Source organism: Mchenga conophoros, linkage group LG16 (assembly GCF_057382185.1).
Source record: "Mchenga conophoros isolate Kocher_MC1m ecotype Shallow Benthic linkage group LG16, M_conophoros_male_GT1.1, whole genome shotgun sequence".
Classification (NCBI taxonomy): Eukaryota; Metazoa; Chordata; class Actinopteri; order Cichliformes; family Cichlidae; genus Mchenga; species Mchenga conophoros.
This window is the reverse complement of record NC_140541.1, coordinates 38954775-38982449: the sequence shown is the minus strand read 5'-3', so window position 1 is coordinate 38982449 and position 27675 is coordinate 38954775. Positions and strand designations below refer to the sequence as shown.

Below are 27675 nucleotides of genomic sequence, written 5' to 3'. Positions count from 1 at the left end.
TCCTGCGTGGTGGATCAGACTCTGTAATTCATCAGTTTATCAAAGAACCTGAAACCATGACACAGCCTCCACCGTGCTTCACAGATGGCTGCAGACGCTCACTGCTGGACCTCCTCCTGACCTCCTCGTACACACTGACCATGATGTGGATCCATCTCTCCATCACACCTGTTCCTCTGACCTTCAGTCCAGTTCTGGTGTCATTTTCAGCCTCAGGTTACTTTATTTCTACATGGAGGTAGCTTTGTTCTGCAGCTGTGAATCCTCACATACACACTCTCAGTACAGCTACACACAAACACAACGTTCATTCGTCCGTCTCAGTAACGGCGGCTACAACAAAGCCATTTTTAAACGTGCTGTTTTACGTTTTGGGACCAGAAGGAAAAACTGAAACGGACCAGCTGCACCTGCCTGCTGTGGTTCCTCTGTCGGCCCGTTGGACTGAGTTTCTTTTCTTTACCGATAAATATCCAAACTGTGACACCAAAGAAAAATGACAGGGTGATAAAATAAACCATCATGGTTTTGTCAACATGGAAGCGAGAAAGCTGTGCGAGACATGAGCGTGGCTGGTGGGCGTTAAGCTCCACAGTCTGACCTGTAATAAGACTGACTTCATGTGTGCGAGTGCTTTTCCTAAAGTCACGAGTCGTATCTTTAGACGTAGCTATGCTCGGCTGCAGACAGGACACCTCAGCAAGTACTGAGTCATGGCTGCTACGTGCTGTGGCTGGAAAGAAACACAGCAGATTTCCATGAGACTTACTGCTTCTTACGGAGCAGAAGGCTTTTCCACGTGACCCCCACTCGATGCCAATGTGCTCGTTATGTTTGCGGCTGAATGAACTGAACATCAGCTGGCTCACAGTCTGGATGCTGCTGTGGTTCTCACTCTGGACCAGGCTTGGTGTTCCTCAGCAGCACGGCGAGGTCAGACGGCGTACGTGTTTGATAGAAGTAACTTTTAAGTTTAAACTGCAGATGTCTATTATTAAAAGATACCTCCGTTATAAAGCTTTCAAATGTATTAAAATGTTCATATATTTTTGTATCACATGCCATTACATCCTGACACACACACACACACACACACACACATACACATGCTAATAAGTAAGCTTGAAAAACAGGAAATGCTATGCAACTGTCTCTTGGTATAAATAAATCTGACTGCAATGCCTCGGGTGTGAGTATCACTCGATCACTCACCCGTGCACGTAGCTCTATAAAACTCCTTTTGACTGTCTTGTATTCCTTCATCGTATTTAAAAATGTCACACACCACTGACAGTGTTTAAAAACAGGATTCCTACAGATTCAGTCACTCATGGTTTAATCTTAGGATGAGCTCTAACTCACCTGGAAGGAATAATCGTGTCTTTTCAAAACACAGAATAAGAACACATCAGCAAGCGTCCACATCATCCCCACAAGTCTCTGTGAACATGTCCCCACTGTGTGCTGCGTAAGTGAGCAGTGAGTGCACACAGCTGTGATCTGGACTCATCTGTTTGCCTTCAGTAAGGATGTCTTCCTCACAGACGTCCTTACTCAGAGCATTTCTGAGGAGGCTTCAGTGAACAGCAGATGATCAGCTGAAGGTCCTCCTTGTTTACCTGCTGTGGATGGGCTGGTTCTGTGTTCATGTCTGTTATGTGTTGACACGGCTCTGGTTCATCTTTTTGTTAGGAGCCTTTGATGCTTGAATGAGTTGTAGGTCAGAGTTCAGACCCTTAATAAAAAACCTTCCTCGGGTACAAAGACTGGACTGAACCTGAGTGTAAGAGCAGCCAGTGTCCAAAGAAGACCTTTTACAGACCTTCAGGGGGATGTGGATCAAAGGTAAGGAAATGACGGTGGCTCAACAGTACTGAGCTGTAAAAAGACTAAAACAGCATTTCAGGAAAACATGAGTGTTTCACACAGACTGTGTCCTGTCGCCGTGCTGATTGTTGTACGTGTGTGCGTGTGCGTGGGTACGTGCGTGCGTGTGTGTGTGTGCGTGCGTGTGGGTACGTGTGTGTGTGTGTGTGTGTGTGTGTGCGTGTGTGCGCGTGTGGGTACGTGCGTGCGTGTGTGTGCGCGCCGAGCTCTGTATTCTCCAAAACGTGTTTTTTAATAATTAAAAACATGAACGCTGAGGCTGTGACGCCGAGTTAATGATCCCAGCCGTGAGCTCGGAGCTCATCAAACACAAACATGGACGCTGCAGCATCCTGTCAGCAGACCCATCACCATGGAGACCAAACATGTCCTCCTGTGACAAAAACTCCGCCCTGATGTGATTTGAATCTGCTTCCTCCTGATTGTTCGGAGGCGCCTCACGCATCCAGCAACGGAAGTGAGTTCAGAACTGACACACACACGTACTCGTTTTCATATGCTAGTGAGGACATCTCATTGACATAACCCTAACCTGACCCCGACACTAAAACCTTCAAATTCATGTGGACGACCCTTTGTCCCCAGGACTGCGGGTCCCCACAAGTATAGTAGGATGCCAATTTTTGGTCCTCACAAAGATACATTTTATTTATGAGCGCCTTTCAAGTCACCCCAGGACACTTTACAATAGGATAAAACACTTAGTAAAGATAACATTAACAAACAGTGGAGTCACAGTGAATATGCAGATTTGAACAGATGAGTTTTGAGTTGGGATTTAAACTGGGAGAGAACCAGTGTTTCTTATTTCTGGGAGCAGAGCAGCTGAAAGCTCTGCTTCCCACGGTGGTGAGGCGGAAGGAAGGCACAGCAAGCTGGATGGAAGAAGAAGATCGAAGTGAACGGGCAGAACAGGTGGTGGTTAACAGGTCAGCAAGGTAAGGAGGAGCGAGGTTATGAAGGGCCTTGAAGGTGAGCAGAAGAAGTTTGAATATTATCTGGATTTTCACAGGGAGCCAGTGAAGTTCCTGAAGAACAGGTGATGTGCTGGTAGGAGGGGTTCTGGTGGTAATGTGAGCAGCAGAGTTCTGAACCAGCTGAAGCTGATGGAGGGATTTTTGGGGGAAACCATGCAAAAGAGAGTTGCAGTAGTCGATACAGGAGGTGACAAGAATGGACGTAGACTGGGTGGAGAGAGAAGGAAGCAATCTGTTAATGTTACGTAGATGGAAGTAGAATGGCCTGGATGACACCAAGGCTCTTAACCTGAAGATGCCTAAACATGGCACGCACACACACACGACATAAAACTGACAGATTGATGATGTCACCTACACCTGTCAGTGAGGGGGGCGGACCCTTCCTGTCTTCGTGCTCACTGGTTACAGGCTGTCATGTGACTGCCCTCCTCGCCTGTCGCTTTACCTGCTGTGCAGGTGTGAGTTTTCAGAGCGTCCACCTGAAGCGGGCCTCAGAGTGGAGGGAGGTTCACGCCTCCTCTCTGAGGGACAGTGAAGAGCTTTGAAGTGGGAGGAGTCAGATCAGGATTTACTGTTTGAGTTTCATGATGTTCAGTTTTCATGGTGATAGATCCACAGCCGATTACCCACACATGCATGTCTCTCTGTTACCGATGACCTCTGACCCTTAGACTGAGAATCCTCTCAGAGCTCCAGACGTACCCAAAGCATCAGCAAACGCCCGCGGCTGATGGAGCAGGAGGGCCGTGAGGAGCGCACGGCTGAGCTGTGGAGTCCATCTGTGTCCATCAGCCACTGTGGGACACAAATCCATGGCAACCACCTTTAACAGGCTGACACCTGAAATCTGTATATGACAGTTTGGGGGTTGAGTCACGAGACGGATGCTCGTCGTGTTCGTGGTCCTGTAAAACCATCACACAACAAAGAACGACGTTCAGCTGCTCGTGAGGATTTCATCGACCTTTAAACACAACCTCACAGATTTTACTGTTTTATTATAAAGACAAAGAGACTTTTCTTTCTTTACATTAGATAACTGAATTTTTCAATGTAATATTTATCTTTCTTCCTGACTTGATGGAAATAAGCAGTGGTTGGACCCTCTGGGTGGACGCTTCTGGCCCACGGGCCGTATGTTTGCCACCGTTGCTGTAAAGCTTGTGAAGCTAGAGTAGCTGCATCGTGAAGGTTTGCTGTGCCAGCTGCTGTTTGTTTGTGCGGCGTCTCACTGGGACACAAAGACTCGGCTCAGGTTTAAAACGGTTTTTATTAAAGCAACAACAGAAAGAAGCGCGGTTGGCGTGAGAGCGCCGTCAGCAGAGACCGCCACGGTCATCAGGGCTGCTCAGGTCCTCGAGCGGGGAATTGGTGAGCAGCCTTTCATCCTCTCTGCTGACGCTCCGAGACGTGAGGAAGGAGGAGCCGAAAGAGCGCCGAGAGCTGGAAGCAGGAAGAGGTCGAGGTCAGAGTCAGCGTCTGATTTGGCACGGCGTCTGATTGGGATGCTTTTTGGACCTCCCTGCCCTCCAGCTCTCGGCTTACTTTCAGGACCCGCAGTTCTCCTTCGGCAGCACGTCGACGTCCTGCTCTGTGGGCGGGGTCATCAGGGCGGGTTCGCTGCTCATCCTGTCGCCCTTGCGAGCTGCGGAGACAGAGAGAGATGGAGAACAGGAAAGAGTTTATTTAAAATGGAAGAACTTCCTGTCTGACACTGTTCTAACTTTAGAGGCTTTTATTCTGTAAAAACGTCAGCCTGAAGCTCCTCCAGCTTCACGCAGTCGGAGCTCTGATGTCTCTGTTCTCCTCACACAGGTGTGCTCAGGTGAGTCCAGCTCTGCTCCTGTGCTGGACCGTTTGTCTCTGGGTCCCGGTGATTCTGCTGCTCAGTCGCCATCAGACTCACAAAAGCGCCGAGTGTCGGCTCTGCAGCTCCACAGCACAGAAACAGGCGTTTCTTTGTGTCTGCAGGTCAAAGGTCGCGGTTCTGCTGAAGTGGAGTCGAAGCTCCACACAGGTTGCCCCTCTGGGAGTCGTGTCACGTAGACACGGAGCGGCGAGGACTGCAGGACTGGAGCTGCTGGTCCAAACCTCAAACGTCCACATGACGCACCAAAGAGCGTCTGTGAGCGCAGACGGGGTTTCCTCTGCAGTGAGGCGCACCGCAGGGTTTAAATACAGCTTCTGTTCAGGTGAGCTGCCCAGAGTGTTTCTGTTTCTGTGGTGAAGTTTCTGTGCGAACGCTCTCACCAGGCTCTCTTGATTTCCTCTGTCAGCGCTGCAGAGGCGCCTCGTTGGCCACGGCGGCGTGGAGAAAAGAGGACAGTCTAAAACAGCTGCGAGAGCTTCACCACATCCTTCTCACCGCAGCTGCAGCTCTGAGCGCCGCTTTCTCACAGTAAACAGAGTCTGAGGCGAGTCTGCAGAGGATCTCTGACCGAACCTGAGCGTCACCTCTTTGTCCTCTGAGGTCGACTGACACCGATACATCACTGGAGGACACTGACCACACTCACATTTAGCCTGCTTGCATCCCGCGGTGCTCGGCTTCTCCGGCTGCTCCTCTCCTCGCGCCGCAGCCCGGATCTTCCTCGCCACGTACCGACAGGCTGCAAACAGAACGACATGAACTCGAGTGAGTTAACGGACCCACCGTGAGTCCCATTCCCCGAGAACATCGGGATTTAGGATCAGACTTAACTGAAATCATATCTGAGCCAGCAGGCTCTGACACCGCCACACCGTCCCCGAGTTTGACCCCTAACCCTGAATTATCCTGCCGGTGCAGGAAATGCTGATTACATCTCATAAATGCAAATTAACAGTCCGTTCATGTCTTTGTCAGAAGCTGACCTGATTGGCACTTTTTGGGGGGTAACAACAATAATAATATTGATATTTATAACAAAATGCAGTAATAACAGTGTGCAATACACTTATTCTACATTTTATTACTAACTTAAGTTACTGCGTGGTGTTGTACGTAGTGCCGACGGGGGAGTTTTTCCATTGTACTGCTGTACTATGCCTGACTGTGCAATGACAGTAAAGAGTCCTTATCTTATCTTGTGGTAATTATCTGATGGTTCAGGCTTAACGGGCTCGTTTGCATCTGGAGCTCCGGCTGTGGGAACCCCGCGATGATGGTGTCAGAGTCTGAAACCGGATGCAGGCTCGTGACCGTCTCGCTCGGCCGGTTTGGCTTCAGAGGAATCCAGAGAATGAATGTGGGTCCCAGCCACTGCTCCTTAATCTGACAGCTAAAATAATCCCAGCTTCTATTATCATTATTATTATGAAATCCTGTTTAGCTTCCGGTCGGCATCAATGAACATGCTGAAGCAAACAGAGACCATCGTTCATAATGTAAAGAGTCGCAGCGGCCACACACGAGAAACCAACACAGTGAAAAATGTCTCCACACACACGGAACTAAAGAAACGACACGTTACACGGTTCACGCTGACAGGTTTGGTTTTAAGTCATCTTTTCATTACTTATTTCTTTCTTTAATTTTCACTGATCGCTGAAGAAAGACTGTCGCTGTGTTCAGGCGCTCCGGAAGCTCCTTTACACCAGTTCAAAGTCTGGCACGTAAATCCAGGTGAGACCAAATCAGCGCTGTTTACCATCTGCACTCAGATTAGACCGAGATTATCTTTAAAGGTGGGAGTTAATCTGGGCTGTCTCTCAGCCGCAGGTTTGGCTCTCGGGGTTAATCCAGAGTTTAGCCAGAGCCAGGCCCTCAACTGTGGGCTCGATCTAATCCCTGGAGTAACCCTGACAGAGCCGCAGGTAACCCGGAAGTGAGAAGCCTGGTCTCGGGTTCAGACCTGAGCCAGAGTCTGTCGGACTCACCGCTGATGATCAGTCACACCATCCTTCAGATGCGCGGTGTCAGGAGCGGCTGTTCTGGTCCGTGTGTCCGTGTGTGTTAACGCTCAGCTGATATCTGAGCTCTTCCTCAATAACAAGTCTCCTCTGATAGCCCCTCCCTCTGAGGAGGGGGAGGAGCCTTCACTGTCGCTGCAACAAGCTCAGATCCTCCTTCTGAGTGATCTGTGCTCCTGGATCGTCCAACACTGAATCTGACTGTAACCCACGATGCTGTCAGGTCAACGATGGTGTTCAGAGGGGTCAGACAGATTGTAACTGAGTACATGTACTCAAATACTTACTGAAGTGCAGCTTTAATGTACTTCAGTAAGTATTTGAGTACATGTACTCAAATACTTACTGAAGTGCAGCTTTAATGTACTTCAGTAAGTATTTGAGTACATGTACTCAAATACTTACTGAAGTGCAGCTTTAATGTACTTCAGTAAGTATTTCTGTGCAGTGGCGGTCCTAGCCTGTTTGGCGCCCTGGGCGAACACTCCCTCTGCCCCCCCCCCCCCCCCCCCCACACACACACACACACACACACACACACACACATATGGAGAGAGAGAGAGAGAGAGTGCATAGTATGCAAACGGCTACCAAACAGCCATCATAATTCGTCATACAATGAGAACAGGACAAATCAACAACTGACACTGACTCATTAATATTAAAACCTGTAACATAATGTGTTGTTTGGAGTTTCGTCTGTTACTGTTGCTGTTTTTACCATTTCTTCTGGGAGCAACTGTAACCCACATTATTTCCTCATTGTCAGTTGTTGATTAGCTTCCCCAGCTCATGAATGAACGCGATGCTGTTTTGATCCTGAGAGACAGTTACTTCTACATCTGCATCATCGCTCTCAGCGCCACTCTCCCAAAACTCTTCGTCAGGCTCAACATGAGCTTCCTCCATGAGGCCGCCTCTCTCTGACTCTCTGTCCAGTTCAACATCCAAACTAGGCAGAGGGTGACGTCACACAATGCACTGGCACAAGATGGCGCTGCACATGCTCTAAAACATAGGTGTCAAACTCTGGCCCGCGAAGCCATACCAAATTACTATTAGAGCTGGACTACTGGTATTATACAGCTAATATATATGTTGTTTAGTATTAAGCTTTGCTTGTTCCATATTCAGTCCATAAGAAAAGATTCATTCATATATCTGGAGGAAGGTTTTTTTTCAATAAATATCAATGTTAGCCCACGATTTTGTTCCAGTTTTCAATTTTGGCCCACTTTGTATTTGAGTTTGACACCCCTGAAAACCAGTAACTTTAAACACTTACTGGTCAAATCCATCACAGACCTGACACAGCACCTGAGCGACGGTCCACAGTTCACTGAAACCTCCTCAGAAATGCTGTCATGAAGACATTCTTAATGAAGGGAAACAGGAGGACAGACTGAGGCTGAAAATGACACCAGAACTGGACTGAAGGTCAGAGGAACAGGTGTGATGGAGAGATGGATCCACATCATGGTCAGTGTGTACGAGGAGGTCAGGAGGAGGTCCAGCAGTGAGCGTCTGCAGCCATCTGTGAAGCACGGTGGAGGCTGTGTCATGGTTTCAGGTCAGTCAGTGCTGTTGGAGATCTTAAACTGATGAATTACAGAGTCTGATCCACCACGCAGGAACATCTGGAAACATCTGACTGGCAGCAGCTTCATTTTTCAGCACGCCGATGATCCCAAACACACTGAGAGAGCAGTGAAAGCACACAGGAACACACACACGAGTCATGGAGTCCAGTGTCGAGTGGAGACTGCTTTGTTCCTCCTGAATTGGAGGCCTTGTTTCTTGAAGAGTCAAACACCATCCCGCTCATGCAGCGTTGTAGAGACATGCAGCCAGAGCTGCAAAGCACTGTGGGTGAGCCTCATGCACCCGCGTAGCTTCTACGTCTCTAAGCAGGCCTTAGCCATCACTCGTCATCGCTCGCTGTGTTATCAGTTAAATACAGGGACCAAACAGTGCTGCAAACATGCTTATCTGCTGGGAAGCTTTAACATGGGAGTCTACGGGGACGGGCTCGCTGCTTCCCCTACTGGACGTCAGAGGAACTGCATGTTTTGTGCTTCAGTGTGTTTCCGTCACCACGAGTGTGTGAACAGGTCCTCACAGCATCACACACACACTCCTGCCTTCCTTCCTTATGAGGCCCACTGTCATAATGACTTCAACCACAGACTGACCCGAGCCTCAGCTTGAACACACCGCGAGTCCGAACCCCCCTGCCCCCTAAAGCTGCCACCTGCCCACGTGACTGCACACTGTAAAAAGTAAGTGTCGGTGAAAACGTTGAGAAGTGCTACGGTTCCGTTTCGGAATAACTCGGTGCTGTTGGTTCGTCTGCCTGTGACTAAGCAGCAGACATGCGCGCTGTCACATAAATAAACCCACGTATAAATAAAGGCACGTGACACCCCGTGTGCGCGTGCTCTGGGTGAACCCACACTTTTTCCAGCGCGCTCTGATTCCTTGAAGCCGGACTCGTTTCTGCGCACACGCCAGTTTCGCTTCCGCGTACTTCCCCGCCTCTTGTTGCCGTGAAAGCTACCAGGAAACACACTCGGAGCCGGATCACAGCACACTGACAGCGGCGAACCTGCCGGGGACATGGCAGCCTCTGTGTGCGCCTTCATCCTGGCGCTTTACGCACTGTGCGGCTCCGCAGGTAAGCACACCTTTACTTTGAGGGCAGGTGAGGAGGAGGAGGCGGTCTGACGGAGGGAAAGGCAGCGCAGAGCGTCTGGAGCTCAAAAAGAAAGCTCAGCTAGTGACGAGTGTTTAAACTAAAGCTGTGAGCTGAAACCCAGAGCACAGTCTGCTGTTTACTCAGTCAGACAGGTGAACTTTGACCCCAGCACAAGAGACAGCAGTGTGTTTTAGTGTCAGCGAACAGCGCTCATGTCTTTGTGTTTGTGCTCAGCCGGCTCAGGAGGGCTCAGCGCACCCACCCACGTCCGACTGACGTCCTACAACATGGACCTGGTGCTCAGGTGGGATCCACCTGAAGGGACGACCGATGTTCTGACCTACACGGCCGAGTACAGGTGAGTCACCGGCGGGTGTGACAGCTTCAGGTGATCGCAGTTTAGTGTCAGAGAACTGAGTCACTTTCAGTTTGAATGTTTACCTTCAGGAGGGCGAGTGCGATCATCACACTTAGGGCTGGGTATCGTCACTGATTTCTAGAATCGATTCAATTCCGATTCACAAGGTCCCGAATCGAAATTTTGACAGTCAGAAATATTATAATTCAGATCAGAACATTTACATATTTTTGTATCTATAAAAAGGAAGCTGACACACGCAAGACTTTATCAAAGGTGTGAGCATCACAGCAGAGGCCTTTGTGTCAAAGTAGCTGAAGATAAAACACAGAAAAACATGAAGGTGATTTTCCTGGCCTGGGATTTTATAAAAATATTCTGCAGTACATCAAAAATGAAAGAAAACCATTAATCAACACATGATTGTAATCTGAAGTTACAGCGGTTTTATTAGAGACACAGCATTTTGCATTTTGCATAATTTCAAAAAGTTTTAATTTGTTCAGTATTGAACGGCAGAAATTAGGTTTTCTTTTCGGAAGTATATAAAACGAAAAAAAAAGAAAGTCGGCCGACAGCCTGTAAACAACGGTAGTCTTGTGCGTAACAAGTAAGCGAATAATGAAGAAAACAGATTTTTAGACGGGAAACTGTTCTTGAAGTATACTGAGAGAGAGAGGGAGAGAGAGAGAGAGCTGTGCATCGTGGTCGAAGCAAAACAGTAAAAGTCAGAGTGAATACATGACGATGTTTATGTGAAGCGTAGTTTGGATCTTCTTTTGCTGCTGGTTCGGTCAATATTGTTTGGAGAGACATCAAACTAACAGCTTTAGAATCAGCGCATAAAGGGCGTGAACACACGGACCCGCCGAATCAGAATCAGCGAGCTGTCGGCTTTCAGCCCCGACCGTGAGAAAGGCGACATCTCACTGATTCTGATCCGTGGGTTCGCGCTGTGTGTTTAAGTCTTTGTGCAGAATCCATGTTCCTGCTCTCATTTACTCTCTTAGCTGTTTGGTGGTTCTTGAAATTTTGTGAGATTTCACCAGAGATTCTGGCATTTCGGGCAAAATAAATTTATATAAAAAAATCGATTCAGGATTTTAATGAATCGATTTTACGTTATCCAAGCCAGAATCGATTTTAATCGATGAATCGATTATAAAAACCCAGCCCTAATCACACTGCGAGCTAGAAAAGGAAACTTAATCTTTGGGTCTTACTCGTCGCTGTCAGTGGAAAATCAAAGATTCCAGAGCAGCTGGGCTCAGAAATGGACGTTATTCTTCCTCCGAAGAGTCCGATCACCTCAGTGTTTGGGAGCAGGTCACACTTCGCTTTGTCATATTTTTAGTTGCTCTCTGAATCAGGGATGCCAAACATGAGGCCTGGGGACCAGCACCGGCCCACCAGAGGCTCCATTCTGGACAGTTCATAAAGTATTATGAAGAAGTTTTACCTGCAGGACACTGGCTTGGGAATACGTGGAAAGTTAAAATATTCCTAGATCTTTATAAACTACTGACATCATACAGAATGAGTGCACGTTTGCTCACTCCTGCCAAAATAAAAAATGAAAGGCTGCAGCAATAAAACATCCGCTGATGCTTTCTCCTATGAAACCCTTCGGTTCAGCGATGCTGCAGAGCTTCAGGTCCTGCTGGGATTTGTCCCAAGTAAGGCGCGAGCCTTTTCCCAGGGTCTGCATGGACTGAAGGAACAGTGACTGCAATAAAGCCTGTGAGCGCAGGATGTACTCTGTTCAGGCCACATAGAGGAAGTTGGATAAACTGTCAGTAAGATAATCCATGCAGAATGTGAACTAATGAAATCCGATGTGGCAGATCCACAGACCGCCCCTGAGAAGACCCGCCTACCTTGATGTACTCACGCGTGCGAGCAAACCTGACCCCCACGACAAGCCCATTACCGTCAGATTATGAAACGCCACCCTATTCAGCTCTTCCCACCATGTCTGTGTCCGATGGGCTCCTGCAAAAAGCTCATTATCTGCAAACTGACGCGCCGCCATCCCTGCATGAGGAAGCACCTGTACCTCCAGGTGAAGCGCTGATGGTGCCTCGCGATGAGGAGACTGAAACAGCCGTGTCCAAAGAAGAAGTACAAACGCAGTTATGGAATCACAAAGTCACAAAAGTTACTCATCCAAGAGCGGGGGAACGGTGAGTTCCAGCTGTTGTTCTGGGAGAGATCATTCTAAGAAGAACGGATTTCATGAGTCTGTATAAATGTGCCCTCGTGTCCAGCATCAGGAGTTTTTCCTGCAGGCAGTATAAATTTGAACCTGATGTCTTTCTGTAGGAACAAACATTTAAAACTCAGCGCTGAGTAAACCTTCCATCACACCTGGATTTACCTGGATGCAGAGGTGCGGCGGTTATTCTGTAGAACGCCGTGCGCTGATGAACAGTGTGTTTGCAGACTCGTGGATTAGTCGTGTTTTTTCTCTCCTGTTGAGATGTCGAGTAAAACCGTCACAGGAACATCTTCGCTTCTTTGTGGGTGCTGACCTCCGACCTCAGCCCCTCCTCCCTGCGCTGTCAGATCTCGGCTTTATGAGGTCGATCTGATGAAGACGTGCGTTCAGGCAGAAGTCAGGAGGCGGAGTCGTGTTCAGATGAACAGATTAAACTGCGGTGCGTTTGTGGAACCGACACAACCGCCGTCATGTCCAAACATAATCTCAGCATCTGATTGGTCAGGGCACAGCCTTCCATCTGTGCCCGGCTCAGGCAAGCCGGCGGCGTTCCCGGGTCTTCTTTGCGTGGACGCAGTGATGATCCTGAGCCCATGCAGATGTGTTCATCCAGCTGTGTGCGCTCTGGAAACACCCGGCCTCCTCTTTAGTTGGCAGACGTCGAGGTTTACACTCTTCTCCAGCCTTTTGTTGCAGCTCGTCCAACTTTTCTGAAAAACGATTCTAAAGCGGTGTCAGTGTCAGCACTCGATGTGCTCCCTTTGTGCGTTTTCAGATGATCCTTAATGATTATTTAAAAACAGTATGCACGTGCTCTGAAACGGTGAGGACAGCGCAGTGACTGCAGACCGGTTTAGTCCTGCTTTGCATATGAATCTGTGATATCTGCACCATCAGTCCTGCTGTTCCACATTTCTGAAAAGCTGCAATCAGATCACTTACAGGAAGAACAGCACCTGCCTTTCTCCTGCTCTCCGGCCCACTGAAGCCATTTTAATATGTGTGGTGTGGTTTGTGAGGACCGTGGTGAAATCGAAGCTGTTATTGTTGCGGTCCAGGTGTTCACACAACAGAAACGTCCTCTTATCTGCAGCGTCTCTGTTCTGGGAAACGCCTCCACTCGACTGACTCGTTAGAAAGCAAACGCACGCTTTTCTGTCCCGATGCACAAACGGTGAACGTGGCGTTCCAGCTTTGATGTAACCAGCACCGCCAGCTCGTGTGAGCGTTAGTTTCTTTGCTTCGTGCCGTCACACGTCCTGCAGGATAAAGTCGTGAGATCTTCTTGAACAGCGGTCGTGTTCCCGAGAGGAGAACATCTGTCTGAAGTCACACCTGTGACGCCATCGCTGTGTTTCTCTGTTACAGAAGCTTAGCAACTGGATACAACAATGGCTGCACAAACACATCAGCCCTCAAATGTGAGTTCACCTCCTCCTCCATCACCGTGCACGGGAGTTACACGGGCAGAGTGCGGGCGCATCGGGGGGCCGAGAGCTCCAGCTGGGTGGAGAGTAACGTCATTGACATGGACAGACACAGTAAGTGAAGCTCGTCATATGTATTTAGTATTTATTTATTTATTGTCATTGTCAAGAACAATGAAATTGCGTTTGGGGCTTCCATACAACCCAAAAAAAAAAAAAAAAAAAAAGAAGAAAATAATAAATACCCCTTAAAACCCAAGTGTACATATTTAACTAGGGATGGGTATCGAAAACCGGTTCTTGTTGAGAACCGGTTCCCACTGTTTCAATTCCTTGGAATCGTTTGCCATTTTTGCAAACGATTCCCTTATCGATTCCAGTCGCCCCGAATGACGTCACCACGTTGCGGAGCGTCATTTACCTGGCAGGAAACACGGCGCCTAAGCGGCTCAAACGCTCAAAAGTTTGATTATACTTTATGAGAACCGATGACAACAGGGCAACTTGCAAAGTAGATATTTCATTTAAGGGAGGAAACACTACGAATATGCAAAAGCATTTGCTCACAAAACACGCGATGACACGCGTTTTTAATTCCGCTCCGGACTCGTGACTCTCAACCCAGCAGCAGCGCTAACGTTTGCACGTCCTCTCCCGTTAATGCGGCAGGTAAATAATCAACTAACAGTGCATATTATGTTAGCGCAATCTGCCTTATTACAAGACCTGCCATTACTGTACATGTAGGTGACCATGATGAGAGAGACAGACAGAGTCTGGCTCAGATGCTGGCAGTTCTCACTGCAGTCTACCGGTAGCGTCTCCTTTCAGGCCAGGATAGACTAATGTCACCGAGCAGTGTCTAAGTTTGTGGTCAAAGGCTTGCACCCATTTGCCACAGCAGATGCCCCCGATTTTTGGTAAGTGAATGTGTTTAATTGTAGGCAGGGACATTACTGGATATTCTTGTGTAATTGCCACAGAACAATTTATGTTATACTTTGTTATTGCTACAGAAGAATGTTGCAGCTTTAAGGCAGGGATGACTCCTGGAGTTGCTTTCTCACTGCATATGCTTTATTTCACAATCAGATCGATTCGATAACAAAAACATACAGCAGCTCCTCTCCTACTCCTAGCCCTTCGCGGTGGAAAAAAGAACGACTTCAATCCCCTTCAAGGAACATACGTACAATATAGTTTTCCTGATACACCAATGGGGCGTTCAATGCCATCTTGTAAATATGAGTACTCTGGCAGAGTAACAGTTCAAATGAAAAATACACCAGAACAAACAAGCAAACAAAAAAAGAAGTGTTGGGTACCTTTGAACCAATGAACAAAGTATAACAATTTATACTTTTTAACATAACCCGACCCCGTCAATATGTGATATGTCTCACAAGAATATTTATTTTATTATTTTACATTTACAATTTTTTTTCCTGGGGACCCTGTGACACCCCATTGAAGAGCCGTAGGCTGGATCTCTCAAGATCTCACTGTTGGGTTTGTAAGGCCATGTTACTCCTAAATTTCTATCTTGTTCAAAGAGAAGATATAAAACAAAGCTCTGAGCTAATCGACCTTAGTGTTCTCCTTTTTTAAAAAAAAAAAAGAATCGATAAGAGAATCGATAAAGAATCGAATCGTTAAACAGAATCGAAAATGGAATCGGAATCGTTAAAATCTTATCAATACCCATCCCTATATTTAACCCAGTGTGACTCCAATGCAATAAGACAATCCTTAGCAATAATGTTCGTAGAAATTCAGACAAAGACCTGAGAAACATGACAAAATACAACAATGCAACCCATTCAATATTATTGTACTGTGAGATATGATATCAGATATGATAGTTATCTATTTAAGAAAGAGGGGGGGGGGGGCAGGAGGGGGAAGAGAATAAAGATATGATGCACCAATGCAGACCAGTTCATTGCTATTAAGAAGTTGGATATGGTTATTGTCCGTGAGAGGGGGGCAGAGAGTTCAGGAGCCTCACAGCCTGTGGATACAGGCTGTTGGCTTTCTAACGTTTGGTGTTTCTGCGGAGCTCGTTTGTCTCTGATCCAGTAGCGTGACACAGAGAGGAAAACCGACTATTAGCCGATGACGAGCTGATGGGTGTCGTTTATCCCACTGAAACTTTTGCCCGTTTGGCACTCGGGTGGAAATTTTAGCTCTGTGCTAAAAAACCAGCCCATAGTGATTGGAGAGGGGATCTAACCCCTGCAGTTATCTGCATTTGAAACTATGAAATCTGCAGGCACAAAGCAAGACCTCTGCTTCTGGGAGCTTTTGGTATCCTCTCGTTGGCCACTTCTACTGGACAGAGCTGAAGCTTTTCCAGTTGTGCCACATGTGCTCCACAGTGGGAAATGTTGCTCTAACTCCCATCGGCTGCTCAGTTTTGTTCCAAGCTTCCATGTTAGTGGATTTCCAGGCCAAGACTTTCCCCTCTGTCGTCTGGTATTTACAAAGGAAGAGGCTAAAAAGCCAGCTGACAATTATAAGGCAGCAGATAATAACCCTCACAGCTGACTTGTAGATGATTAAGGTTATTTTCCCTCGTGTAATGTCATCATTGATCTAACAGAACAAGTTTTGGGAGGTAAAATGAAAGATTGGTGAATGAGACCATTTGGTGGCTCTCAGAGAAGCTTCCTGAGATCAGGATGGTCCCCTTCAGCTCCGGTTCAGACTGTGGCAGCAGCTGTGTGGGGAGTCTGCAGTTATGCAATGACTGCTTCAGCAGGGGACGTCTGAAGAGCCTCGCTGAGCTGAAGACGATCAGAAATGAAACCGTGAGCGAGCTTTTCAGCGTCTCGCTCGTCAGAGCTCTCGCCGTCGCTGACTTCAGTCCAGTCAGAGTGAAATCCTGGTTTCTGTGTTTCTGTCTGTGTCCTCAGTGAAACCGTCTGCCGTCATGGTGGGAACCTCCCCAGCTCCAAGCACACTGGCATGACAGAGCTGTAGCAGATGGAGTGGACTGTTAGAGAAGCTGCAGCTTTGATTTTGTCCAATAAAAACGTCTCTCCACATCTGTCCCCCTCAGCCTTCATCGGTCCACCTGATGTGACTCTTCATGTCACTGGGACATCTTTGGAAGTCAGCATTAAAGACCCAGTGTTCAAGCAGTCAGAACTGAGGGAGACGTACACCTCGGCCACCTATAACATCACCTACTGGAAGAGCAGCTCGAAGGAAGAGGTGGGAACGCCGGTTTGTAGTTTTAGCTTCTAATATTATTAGAAGCTAACATTATGCCAGCTAATATCAGGCTCCAGTGTCCTAAAATCACACTTTCCCTCTGATAAACAGTTTGATTACGTTCTCATATCACACGAGAGTTTGTTCACAAAGCGTCTGGGTGCAACAATGTTAGATGCACAATAAAGTTTCATTAAACCAGCTAAAAGCAGCAGAAACAGCATTGCTAAGGACACTTAAGCATAAGCTCAACAACTCATGGCTGAGCTTCCCTGACTTGCACTGGCCTCCTGTCACAGAGCTTCACAGCCTCTTTCAGATTAAATAAAGGTGGTGGCGTCTCGCCCACCAGTGACAGCTGAGGTAAACAGCACTGACAGCCTTCCACAGGCTTGGAGGTGGACGCGGTCCAAACAGTAGCAGGAATACGGCCACAACCGTTATGATGTACAGTCCAAATTTCATGTGTTTGATCTCTCATAGAAGCATGTTTGTCCTACAGCAGCCACCGTAGTTAGAGCTACGCACTTAAAGTGTGAGGGGTAAGAAACTGCTGACAGCTAGTGATGATGTTTTACACACTGTAACTAGGGATGCACCGATACCAGTATCGGTGCATCCCTAACTGTAACTTTTAAAAATTCAAAGAGTGAAAACAGTGAAATCAGCTGAGCTCCTCTGCTGCCTCCTACAGGTAGAAACAATGAGTGACATGATGCAGGACCGAGTGGTTCTTAGTGACCTGGACCCGCTGAGCGAATACTGCGTCCAGGTCCAAATCATCACCAACATGAACCCCAGACCGAGCGAGTACAGCGACGTCGTCTGTGAGCGCACCGGTGACGGTAGGCACCGCCGTCACACAGCCGTCACACAGCCGTCACACAGCCGTCACAATCGCTCAAGGTGTCGCTGATGGGCTCACCTGCTGCTGTGTGGTTTTCTTACAGTGGATGCAGCTCCGTGGGTGGCGGCCGTGGTGGCGTTTGTGGTCATGGCCACGGTGGTGGCTCTGGTGGTGACTCTGGTGGTCTACTGGAAACAAATCTCCAAGTTCCTGTGCCCAGAAGTCGTGCTGCCGCCACACTTTAAAGAGGTGTGTGTGTGTGTGTGTGTGTGTGTGTGTGTGTGTGTGTGTGTGTGTGTGTGTGTGTGTGTGCGTGAGTGTGTTCTTTAATCTAACACTGACCTTTCTGCCCCGCCCCCTCAGTCTCTGCTGCTGAATGATCCCAACTCCATCTACCCAGTCTCGCTGCCCTCTGAGCACTGCGACCACGTCAGCATCGTAGCAGACCACAGGACTGAGGAGGAAGGAGGGTGCAGCACTCAGCCTGATACCTCACAGGATGGGGGCTAGGAGGCGCAGGAGGGGGTGGGATGCACTTTAAAGACTCTGAGAATCGGCCTCTGACTGTGAGGTTTTAGAGCTGTGAACTCTGCAGCAGTGAAGTGATGAAGACGAGCAAGAACAGGTGAAGCTGGCCCAGGTGAAGCTGTTCCCACTGTCACAGGCTGCTGTTTATACTTTAATAGTTTATTCATGTCAATGTAAATGTTTTGCTTTCTACTGGTTTTTTAATGGTTTTAATGGTCGGAGGTTAACCGAAGCCTGTGCTGCTCCTGCTCGTAGGAACCAGGTGACCCGATGCTGGGCTGTACTGAGACAGTCTGGGTCTTTTACTGCTCTGTCTTCGTAGCCCAGTTTAATTACGTGTTCAGTAACTGGATTACAACATAACTACATGTGAAGGTGTAGCCCTGCAGGCTGTGTGTTTGGGTGTAGTAATAACTGATGTGGGGATGAGGTTGGCTTGGGTTTGCCACCAGCTGCTGTGAGACCTCGCCGTCCTCTGCTGTTTCCAGCGGGTTCACCTTGGATCTCCATCAGGCAGGATTCGGGCCGTCCAGCAGAACTTATGATGAAGAAGTGTGAACACTGTAAATACTCTGATTTATTTCTAATAAAAGTCTTTGTGACGGATGAAATGCTTCTGATTGTTCTTCGCTACAGAAACACGTGAAACATCGTTTTAAATCAGACTCAAACTTGGCTGCTGGTGTTCCAGATCAAGTGGCGTTGGTCAAACAGATGTGTGGTAGACTTGCTTTTCAGGACTCCATTTGAGTGCTCACAAAGTAAACTGCACGCTTTAGTTGTGAAGCGAAAACGCTGAAATCGCAGTAATAACACGTGCGAGGGGAACGATAACAACGACAAGATTCTCCAGATCGTTTGCTCTGTCCTGTGAACTGCATCGGCGTGGTGTCAGTCGTTTGGTGTTTCTGCGATCGTGCGAGAGAACATCACCAGGTAAACTTTTTGAATATTTTATTGTTCAGCAGCAACAAGACTGACGGAGTGTGTTTGAGGGAAGCTCACAAATGTCAGGGAGGAAATATTTGATGTTTATTTGCTGGTTTGTCGGTAGCAGCTCCTGAAAAGCAAGTCTACCACACATCTGTTCGAGCAACTGTTGCCAACCAAGTTGATTTTGCCTCTGACAAAGACGACTCCTCAGCCAGGCCTCATTTCAAAGCCCTGTAGCGCCACCCTGAGGCCCCAGTGCTACCTGTACACGGGCCGTTGAGGCCAGCAGGAGGCGCTCCAGTTGAACTTGTTTTCCCATCAGTCACTGCGTGGACGCACACTTCAGCTGCATTTATGAATCATTTGAACCCTCCTTTATTTATTTTGTGCATCTCGATGATGTTTTGTTCTGCTGGGCTGTTCTTTTGGTCCGGCTCTCAGACTAAAGGTCAGCTGTCACATACATGTTTCTTTACAGGCTACTGACAAAAAAACAAACACTTTTAACCACATCCTCGCTGAAAACACAGAAATGCAGAACTTCAGCAAAACAGGAAGTTTCAGGGTTTTACTCAGAACCAGAAAAACTTTATTTTGAGACGTGAGGCAGAGCCTTCAGTTTTCAGGCCCCTCTTCTGTGGAACCAGTTTGGATCCAGGAGACAGACACTATCTCTACTTTCAAGATCAGGCTTCAAACTTTCCTCTTTGCTAAAGCATATAGTTAGGGCTGGACCAGGTGACCCTGAATCCTCCCTTAGTTATGCTGCAATAGATGTAGGCTGCCGGGGATTCCCATGATGCACTGGGTGTTTCTTCTTCACTCTCTTAAACAAAGTCTATTTTAGTTTCATGATCTGTAATGAAATGATCTAAATCATTTATAAAACAAACTGACCTCTACACCTGATCTTAAAACCTATTTTGTCACATCTAAGTTGTAATTGGAACATGAGATGAAAATGCAAAGTTTTCTTTTCTTCACTGTTACTTGTGTTGTTGCAGGATGGGGTTAAAATCATATTTTCCTGGGTATGAGCTCCTGATCCCTCAGCTCCCAGTATGAAGTGGTTTAGTGGTGTTCTTCTCACAGGCATCTGTGTCACCTTCCCTGGAGCTGCTGGTTTAATCTTTTAAACTTGTAGGTCCTGAAACAATCTTTGCTTTCCAGTAAAATTCCTTTTGTGTCTCGTTTGTCCTGAAAAGTTTATCTGGCTGTGTTTCCTACTGACGTTGGAACTGTGACAGTTTCAGTATGGCTGTTGAGGACAGCGTGCATACTAGGGCTGCCACGACTAGTCACGATTAGTCGACTAGTCACGATTAGTCGACTATCAAAATCGTCGACGACTGATTTAATAGTCGACGCGTCGTTTGAAGCTTTGTAAGATCCTGAAAGACGCAGGAATAAGTAGCAGGATTTAAGAGTGTAATAACGGACTGAAACAGAAGATGGCAGCACTGCATGTACAAGGATGCCAGCTGCCGTTAAATCCCGTAGAAGAAGAAGAAGTAGCTCTGTCCGGTATCATAGCTTTTTTTTATCGGAGCATTTTTTCTTTTTTTGCCGATGCCCGTGATGCCGCCCCGGGCAAACCGCCCGTGTCGCCCGTATCTAAAACCGCTGCTGTTTCTGTGTTCTGTTGCTTCCTGTGTACTCCACTCTGTCATACTGTAGATTTGATTCATCGTTTACAGGTGAAGCTGTCATTAAAATCATTGAATGAGATCAATGAATCAGTGATCAGGATCCAGTGGATGGATACGATTCAGCCTGTGGTTGTGATGTGAATAAATCTGTGATCTCTGATCAGTTTGTTTAAGGATCACATTTTCATACAGAGGGATTTATTTTGGCTTCTGAAGAAAATATAATCTGATCAAACATTATTCAGCTTTAAATATTGTTCAGCTTTAAAGTTACTGTGCAACTGTGTAATAAAAATGTGCTCACGACTTTGGCCTTGAGAGCGATAAGAAGCGATCGCCTCATCCTGCAGGTGCAAGATATCTGCAAGCGAAGAGACTAGAACACCCAAGGCCGCTTTCCTTTTATGGAGTTGTTTTTCTGCTAATGCAGCACTTTCCTCACAACCCCCTCCTGTAAGTTTTAGAGAATATATACCCATCCTCACAGCAAATATTAGGAATCTCCTGATGTGAGCTGTGTTGAGAGGTTGTCTCTGTCTCAATAAAAGTTCACTGATTCCCCATCTGCAGCAGGTGTCCGGTTGTCTTCATTCTCCGCCAGCCTGGTTAAGTCAATTCCTCCTTAACATCTAAAAGAACCTATTTAATGAAGGAAGACGGGTTCACTTTGTGTTTAATATTATTCTATTGCTGTTGTTGTTTTTTTTATATCCTTCAATTGGCGTCACGGAACAGGATCCGCTCCAGGGCAACTGGAACGGATGGGAGGACATCGGCAGTGGTCTGAGTGAACGGAGTTTGGACAAAAGCTGTGTGCACACAAAAACAAGGTAAGCAGACCTTTTATTTCTGCTATATTGAACATTATAAAAATACTTAGTGTCCAAACTCCTAGTAATTCATAACCAAAATTGTCTGGCTTACTTAAGGCTTGTTGAGAATCAGACAAGTGAATAAGAGATAAGTGAATAAGAAATAAGTGAATAAGTGAATAAAGATAAGAGTGAACTGAGGTCTGACCACGGTTGCAGCCGACGGGTTGCTCTCCGGTGTCGGATAAATACCTCAGTGCAGGTCTGGGACCTTGAAAGGGTTTATTAGTAACGCCTTTCTAAACAAATTAAAAGGTTAAAGGCCTTGAGAATATTTTTTAGTAATATTCTCTAAACTACAGAAGGGTTAGGAAGGCCCAGAGGACTTTATTAGAAAAGATCCTCTAAAACTTAAAAAGGAGAAGTACTGGTTGGAGTCCAAAGGAGGGGTCCCTTTGATCAATAGGAGAAAACGGATCTCTTCTTAAAACCCCGATGATTTTAGTGTTTTAAATGTTTTGATGTTCTGTTTGATATTGGACACACATAAATACACGCTGAATGCTTGCTGTGGAACACTGGGCAGGACAGTTTGGTTCTCCGTTGTTCACAGATTACACAATTAAAGGAACTAGGTTCCTCTTTTGGTTAAAATAATACACCACACATAGAATTTTTTTTTACACATTTATTACATACATAAGGAGGGTAATGAGTGACTGCAGGTAATGTATGAAGTGTGAATGAGACGTGTGAACAAGGTGACAACCAACTAGCACCCCTATCAGGAAGCTCTAGGCAAGGTTACCCGCCAGACTCCGGTTTGGTAGAAGCTTGGTAACACCTGAAGGGATATTTCAGTGCTGACTCACCTTTAAAGCAGCGCCCCAGCTGTTAGTGCCTAACAGAGGCAGAAACCCAGCTGGCCCAAATTCTCCTTTAAAATCAATAAAAGAACACTCCTCCATTGACAGTAAAATGGATGGAGAATTAGATCGAGAAACTAATGATGATGGTTGGGGTCCCGGTGTTATTCTTAGCACATTGGGAGAACAATTAACATGTGTTGAGACAGTCATCAACTCCACACACCAGCCTAAAGAAGCAAAAAAGCAGAAAGAGTCATTGAGGAAAACAGCTGAAAGGTTAATGAAAGAAAAGGGAAAGGACGAGGGGAGTAGTGGTAACTGGGGAATAATTTGGCAGAATAAGGCTATGCAGGCAAAAGAGAAAGAGGAAGAAGCCAACTCAGCAGCAGCAGGTGCAGGTGTGATGAGCGGGGTGAGACACAGAAAGGAAGCAGATAAGCACGCAGGCCGCAAAGCTAAATTTAATCACTGGGTGTGTTTATGGGAAACTGCAAAACCACACATGAAGAAAAATAGGTCTCAGCCACCTCCCTATTCTGCCTCAACTCCTCCCTCAGCAGGCATATATCCGGTACTTAATATCTCTGGTGGAATAATGACTATTGGAGAAGAACCGCCCGTAGCTCCAACTCCCATAGATACCAAGCATTTTTGCCCAGGAAGCTCCTCTCTGTCGGCGACACCCTCAGCTAGTAGTAGAGCCCCCTCTTCTATGTCCCATTGTTCTGGAACCGGATCTGAGGGCCTAACTGACCCATTTGCGAGCGCACCATTTGCGGTTCGAATGAACAGACAGGAACCCACTGAACAACAATTAACTGATCTAGAAGCAGCATTACGCAGCTGCTTAAATGAACATAGGTCAGTGGTCCAGGTGAATAATCGTGTTGCGTCAGCCCCTCTTTCCCGGTCCAACCCCTTTGCCAGCACTCCTGTCGCTGTTAAAGGAGATCTGACCGCTACTGCAAAAACTGAGCCTGGCACTTCACCAAATGTCACAGTTACCATGTCTTTGGTGGGCCGTCAGGATCCGGAAACACAGATGAGTTTAGCCCACGTTTTTGCTGACACTGCTACCCCACCAGGCGGGGGAAAAACTGAGGATACTGATGATGAACTCAGTGACCTTAACAATACATCCCCCTGACCCACCTCATGTTACACTGTTTTATGACAGGCATGACACCACCTGGTACCAGCACATGTTCCAAGAGCAGTGTGAGGGGCGGGCTTGGTCTCTGAACATGTCGTGCATTTTTGCGGCACCGGAGGGAGTGGCAGCAGCGGTTACTTTTACAACAGATCAATTACAGTGGTACATGATGTCTGATGAGGCAGCTCCCCATGTGTCACTGGCCTTACATCCTGGACACCAGGCTAAGGAGCTGGGTGGAATGGTTAAACGTTCCCTTGCGGCCACTGACTGGAGACCTACAAAACTCCCACAGGTTTTGTTTTCTCCATCTACCAAGACATACCAAATTTTAAATGATTGCTTTAATTCCTCAACACTGCAACATCGAGTGGTCAGCGGGTCACATGGAAGAGAACACACAGACCACTGTGATGCTGCGCCTTTACTCGACTCTCTTCCAGATTGTTTGTGGTCCCTTGGACCCACAGATGTAGGTTTAGTTGATGTGGAGCCAGTCTCTTTTCAACTGTCATCTGCTACCCCTTTGTGGCAGCCTCAGTACCCACACAGACCGGAGGCTGAGGCTGGGATTGCAGAAACAATTTCTGGTTTGGTCACTGCCGGTGTCTTGGAGCCCTCCTGCTCTGAGTGGAACACGCCCATCCTACCCGTTGAGAAAAAAGGCACGGGGAAGTTCAGAATGGCACATGATTTGAGAAGGATTAATGCCTTACTTGGCACTCCTACTTTGCCTGTGCCTAATCCTTATGTTGCCTTGACCAACCTCCCACCATCTCATGCCTGGTTCACCTGCATTGACTTGGCTAATGCCTTTTTCTGCCTCCCACTTCGTGAGTCACTGCGTGACATTTTCTCATTTACATTTAGAGGCCGACAATGGCGTTACACTCGCTTACCACAGGGATTTGCCCTCTCCCCAGGACTGTTTAATCAGTGTTTGAAAGAACTTTTACAAACCAGCCCACTACCATCTGACTGTATGTTAATACAATATGTGGATGACCTTTTGCTGTCTGCCCCCACGGCTGACATCTGTTTGGAGGCCACCAGAGTGGTACTTCACCACCTGGCCAACACAGGTTTTAAAGTGAACAAAAACAAACTACAGATTGCAAGAAAACAGGTTTCTTTTCTAGGCCGCATGGTCTCACAGTCCGGTATTTCCTTGTCCCCAGAACACAGGAACTCCATTTTGCACCATCCAAAACCTCTAACTGTAAAAGACATGTTGTCATTTTTGGGCCTGACTGGTTACAGCAGGACCTATGTCCCAGACTATGTTGGCCTTACTTCCCCTTTGCGCGCTTTGGTAAATGAACAAGGCATGAGAAACCTCTCTGCTCCCCTCTCATGGACTACAGAAACAGAACAGGCGTTTATAAAGTTAAAACAACAGCTTTCTGTCGCCTCTGACCTTGCTGTGCCAGATTATGCTTTGCCTTTTCATCTTGATGTTTCTGGAACTGGAACCCATATCAATGGTATCCTGTTCCAGAAAAAAGGGGGAGAGAGAAAAGTGTTGACATATGTAAGCGTAATGCTTGACAACACTGAAAAACGCCACCCACCGTGCACACAACACGTTTCTGGACTTGCAAAAATCATTCAGAAAACAGCACACATAGTGATGAACCACCCACTAAAAATTTTGACATCACACAGTGTGGTGGCCTACGTCTCCTCACAGGCCTTCACACTCACTTCACTCAGGCAGAGACGCCTCAGTACCATTTTGGAAGCACCACACATCACCTACTCACATGAAGGCATAAACATGGCTGATCACATGGGATCAGGGAAACCACATATGTGTGAAGAGGTTGTGCAGGTACAGGAGAAAATCAGGCCAGATTTGCAGGCAGAACCTCTAATGGATGCAGAAAAAGATTGGTTCACAGATGGATGTTGTTTCAGAACTGAAAGTGGAATGTTGAAGGCTGCATGGGCAATAGTGGAACAGACAGACATGAGATGGAAAACAGTGAAGGCAGAGCAGTTGACAGGACAACAGTCTGCACAGAGAGCTGAACTGAGAGCGGTGATTGAAGCCTTAAGGATGGGAAAGGGACAGAAAGTGAATATATACAGTGATTCAGCTTATGCTGTGGGAGCAGTGCATGTGGAGCTCAAGCAGTGGCTAAGAGCTGGTTTTTTGACAGCCAGCGGAAAGCCTATTAAACATGAGATAGAAATGAGGGAATTAGCGGAAGCACTGTTGTTACCTGTTAAGGTGGCAGTGGTAAAATGCAAAGGACACAGTGCCGGATTGGATTTAGTGGCATTAGGTAACAAACAGGCCGACTTAGTAGCTAAGCAGACAGCTGGTTACTTACCCTCCCTGATTATGGTAATGGACCCAGAAGCCACACCCCCTCCAGAAAGACCGCCCATACAACTAGGCCTAGCCACAATCAGAGAGTTACAGGACAAAGCCAGCCCCCAGGAAAAATCATTATGGGTAACAAGAGGGGCCACAAACACAGATGTCTGGCGTGGCCCAGATGGAAGGCCCATTCTACCGCCAGGGGTCAGACAGACAGCAATGGAAGAGGCACATGGAGTGGGGCATGTGGGACCTGCACAAATGATGAGGAACTTAGCCGTCTGGTGGCACCCTTATCTAAAAGACATGACAAAATACATGGTTAAAACCTGTAAGGAGTGCAACCAATTTGGAATCAAGCCCGCCTTCAAGCCAATAGCAGGGTACTTCCCCATCCCACTTTGCCCAGGGAAAGAAATAATCATTGATTACACAGACATGGTGGACAGAGTGGGTGGTTACAGGTACCTGCTGGTGGCTGTGGATGCATTTTCAGGTTGGCCAGAAGCCTGGCCGACAGCAAGTGAAAACAGTAGAACTGTGGTGAAGTGTCTGATTAATCATTATATACCACAGCATGGGTTTCCCGAGGTCATAAGGTCGGACAATGGTTCACATTTCAGGAACCACGATCTGCAGAGGGTTGAAGCCGCATTAGGTTTGAAACATAAGTTTGGCTCAGTTTACCACCCCCAATCCCAGGGGAAAGTGGAAAGGATGAATCAAACTCTAAAAACTAAATTGGCTAAAATCTGTGCACAGACCAAATTAGATTGGGTTAAGGCATTGCCTCTTGCATTAATGTCCATAAGATGCTCAGTAAATCAAACCTCTGGTTACACTCCATTTGAGTTGGAGCATGGCAGGCCTTTTCCTGGCCCCTCCTCTCGCCTGTTAATGTCGGATGAAGCTGATTCAGACCTCGATCCGAGGACATATTATAACATGCTCCGCAGTTTTGTTGCCCAGTATTCCTCACAGGTCGCTGAAAGAAACCAGCAAGAGCTGAAAGAGGCGGCTACACCTGGAATGGACTACGTCCTCCTGAAAGTCACAAAGAGAAAGTGGGCTGAGCCTCGCTGGACAGGCCCTTACCGCATAACAGAGCGGACCTCCCACGCTGTCAGGCTCGAAGGGAAAGGTGACACCTGGTTTCATTACACACAGTGCGCTGCTGCCACCGAACCAGGAAGAACCTTGAGAGAGGTGCAGAAGGACCTGTCAGAAGGAGCTGCAACAGCATCACCAACCACTTGAGGGAGCCAAAGCTCAACCTACAAGCCGGCTGGTTACAAAAGGGGGTGTTCTTCATACTGAACTAAACATTTTTATTTTTCTATTTTTAACATCTTTTATGACTTTGCTTTTATATTGGCTTGAGTTTTTAAGATTTACATTTTACATTGCAATACTTTTAACCGCTGAAAGCTCATTTAAAGTTGTGTCACTGATACTTTTTGTTGCTCTTTAACTCCTAGAACACGCCCTTGGCGAGGTGGGGGGAACTGGACCACCTTTCTGTGCCCCATCATCCTCTATTAGACGACATCCAAGCTAAGTAAACATGTCTTGGCCCTTTCCCCCTGAAATGACAGGCAGGCAAAGATGTTGCGTCTTTGTTTGCTTCCTGGCCCTGGGTCTCATTCCCATTGGCATAATCCTGATCTGTGAAGGGCCCCCGACACTTCTGACACCTTCAAGTTCAAAAGCTTCGCCCCCTTCTGACAGTCCCAATCTGACAAATGTAGCCCCTAGGGTCTTGCCCACCACTTCCTCTCCAGTTTTGCCCACGCCCGATCCATTTAGAAAGAAACGACACACGGTTACCTCCTGCACCCCAAGTACGACTAGAATGATTACTCTCTGTGTCCCCAACAATAAAAGTT

General features: G+C 47.1%; 2 protein-coding genes and 1 long non-coding RNA gene across 6 annotated transcripts in view; 2 read left to right on the top strand and 1 right to left on the bottom strand.

Annotated features, from left to right (window-relative positions):
- The window catches only part of LOC146557328 (uncharacterized), a 10000-nt gene extending 8817 nt beyond the window's left edge, over nt 1-1183 (top strand). For all 3 annotated transcript variants that reach the window (XR_014889048.1, XM_085250329.1, XM_085250330.1), the window contains exon 2: nt 1-1183. This exon is cut by the window's left edge and continues 785 nt beyond it. The gene's annotated coding sequence lies outside the window, so the exon portion shown is untranslated.
- A 2935-nt stretch (nt 1184-4118) lies between these two features.
- Nucleotides 4119-6863, bottom strand: LOC146557327 (uncharacterized). The gene is made up of 3 exons (XR_014889042.1): nt 6726-6863; nt 5384-5476; nt 4119-4512 (listed from the first exon to the last, which is right to left on the bottom strand). It is a non-coding gene; the product is annotated as an uncharacterized LOC146557327 (long non-coding RNA).
- Nucleotides 6864-8446: 1583 nt separating this feature from the next.
- LOC146557326 (interleukin-10 receptor subunit beta-like) lies at nt 8447-18652 on the top strand. 2 transcript variants are annotated; one of them, XM_085248594.1, is made up of 7 exons: nt 8447-9432; nt 9688-9811; nt 13398-13570; nt 16518-16672; nt 17367-17517; nt 17623-17768; nt 17883-18652. In XM_085248594.1, exons 1-7 carry the CDS (start codon nt 9375-9377, stop codon nt 18027-18029), a joined length of 954 nt encoding a protein of 317 aa, XP_085104720.1. In that variant the 5' UTR covers nt 8447-9374; the 3' UTR covers nt 18030-18652. The 2 variants fall into 2 exon arrangements, with proteins under 2 accessions (XP_085104720.1, XP_085104721.1); XM_085248595.1 differs by lacking the exon at nt 8447-9432 and adding an exon at nt 9484-9605.
- The last annotated feature ends 9023 nt before the right edge of the window (nt 18653-27675 follow it).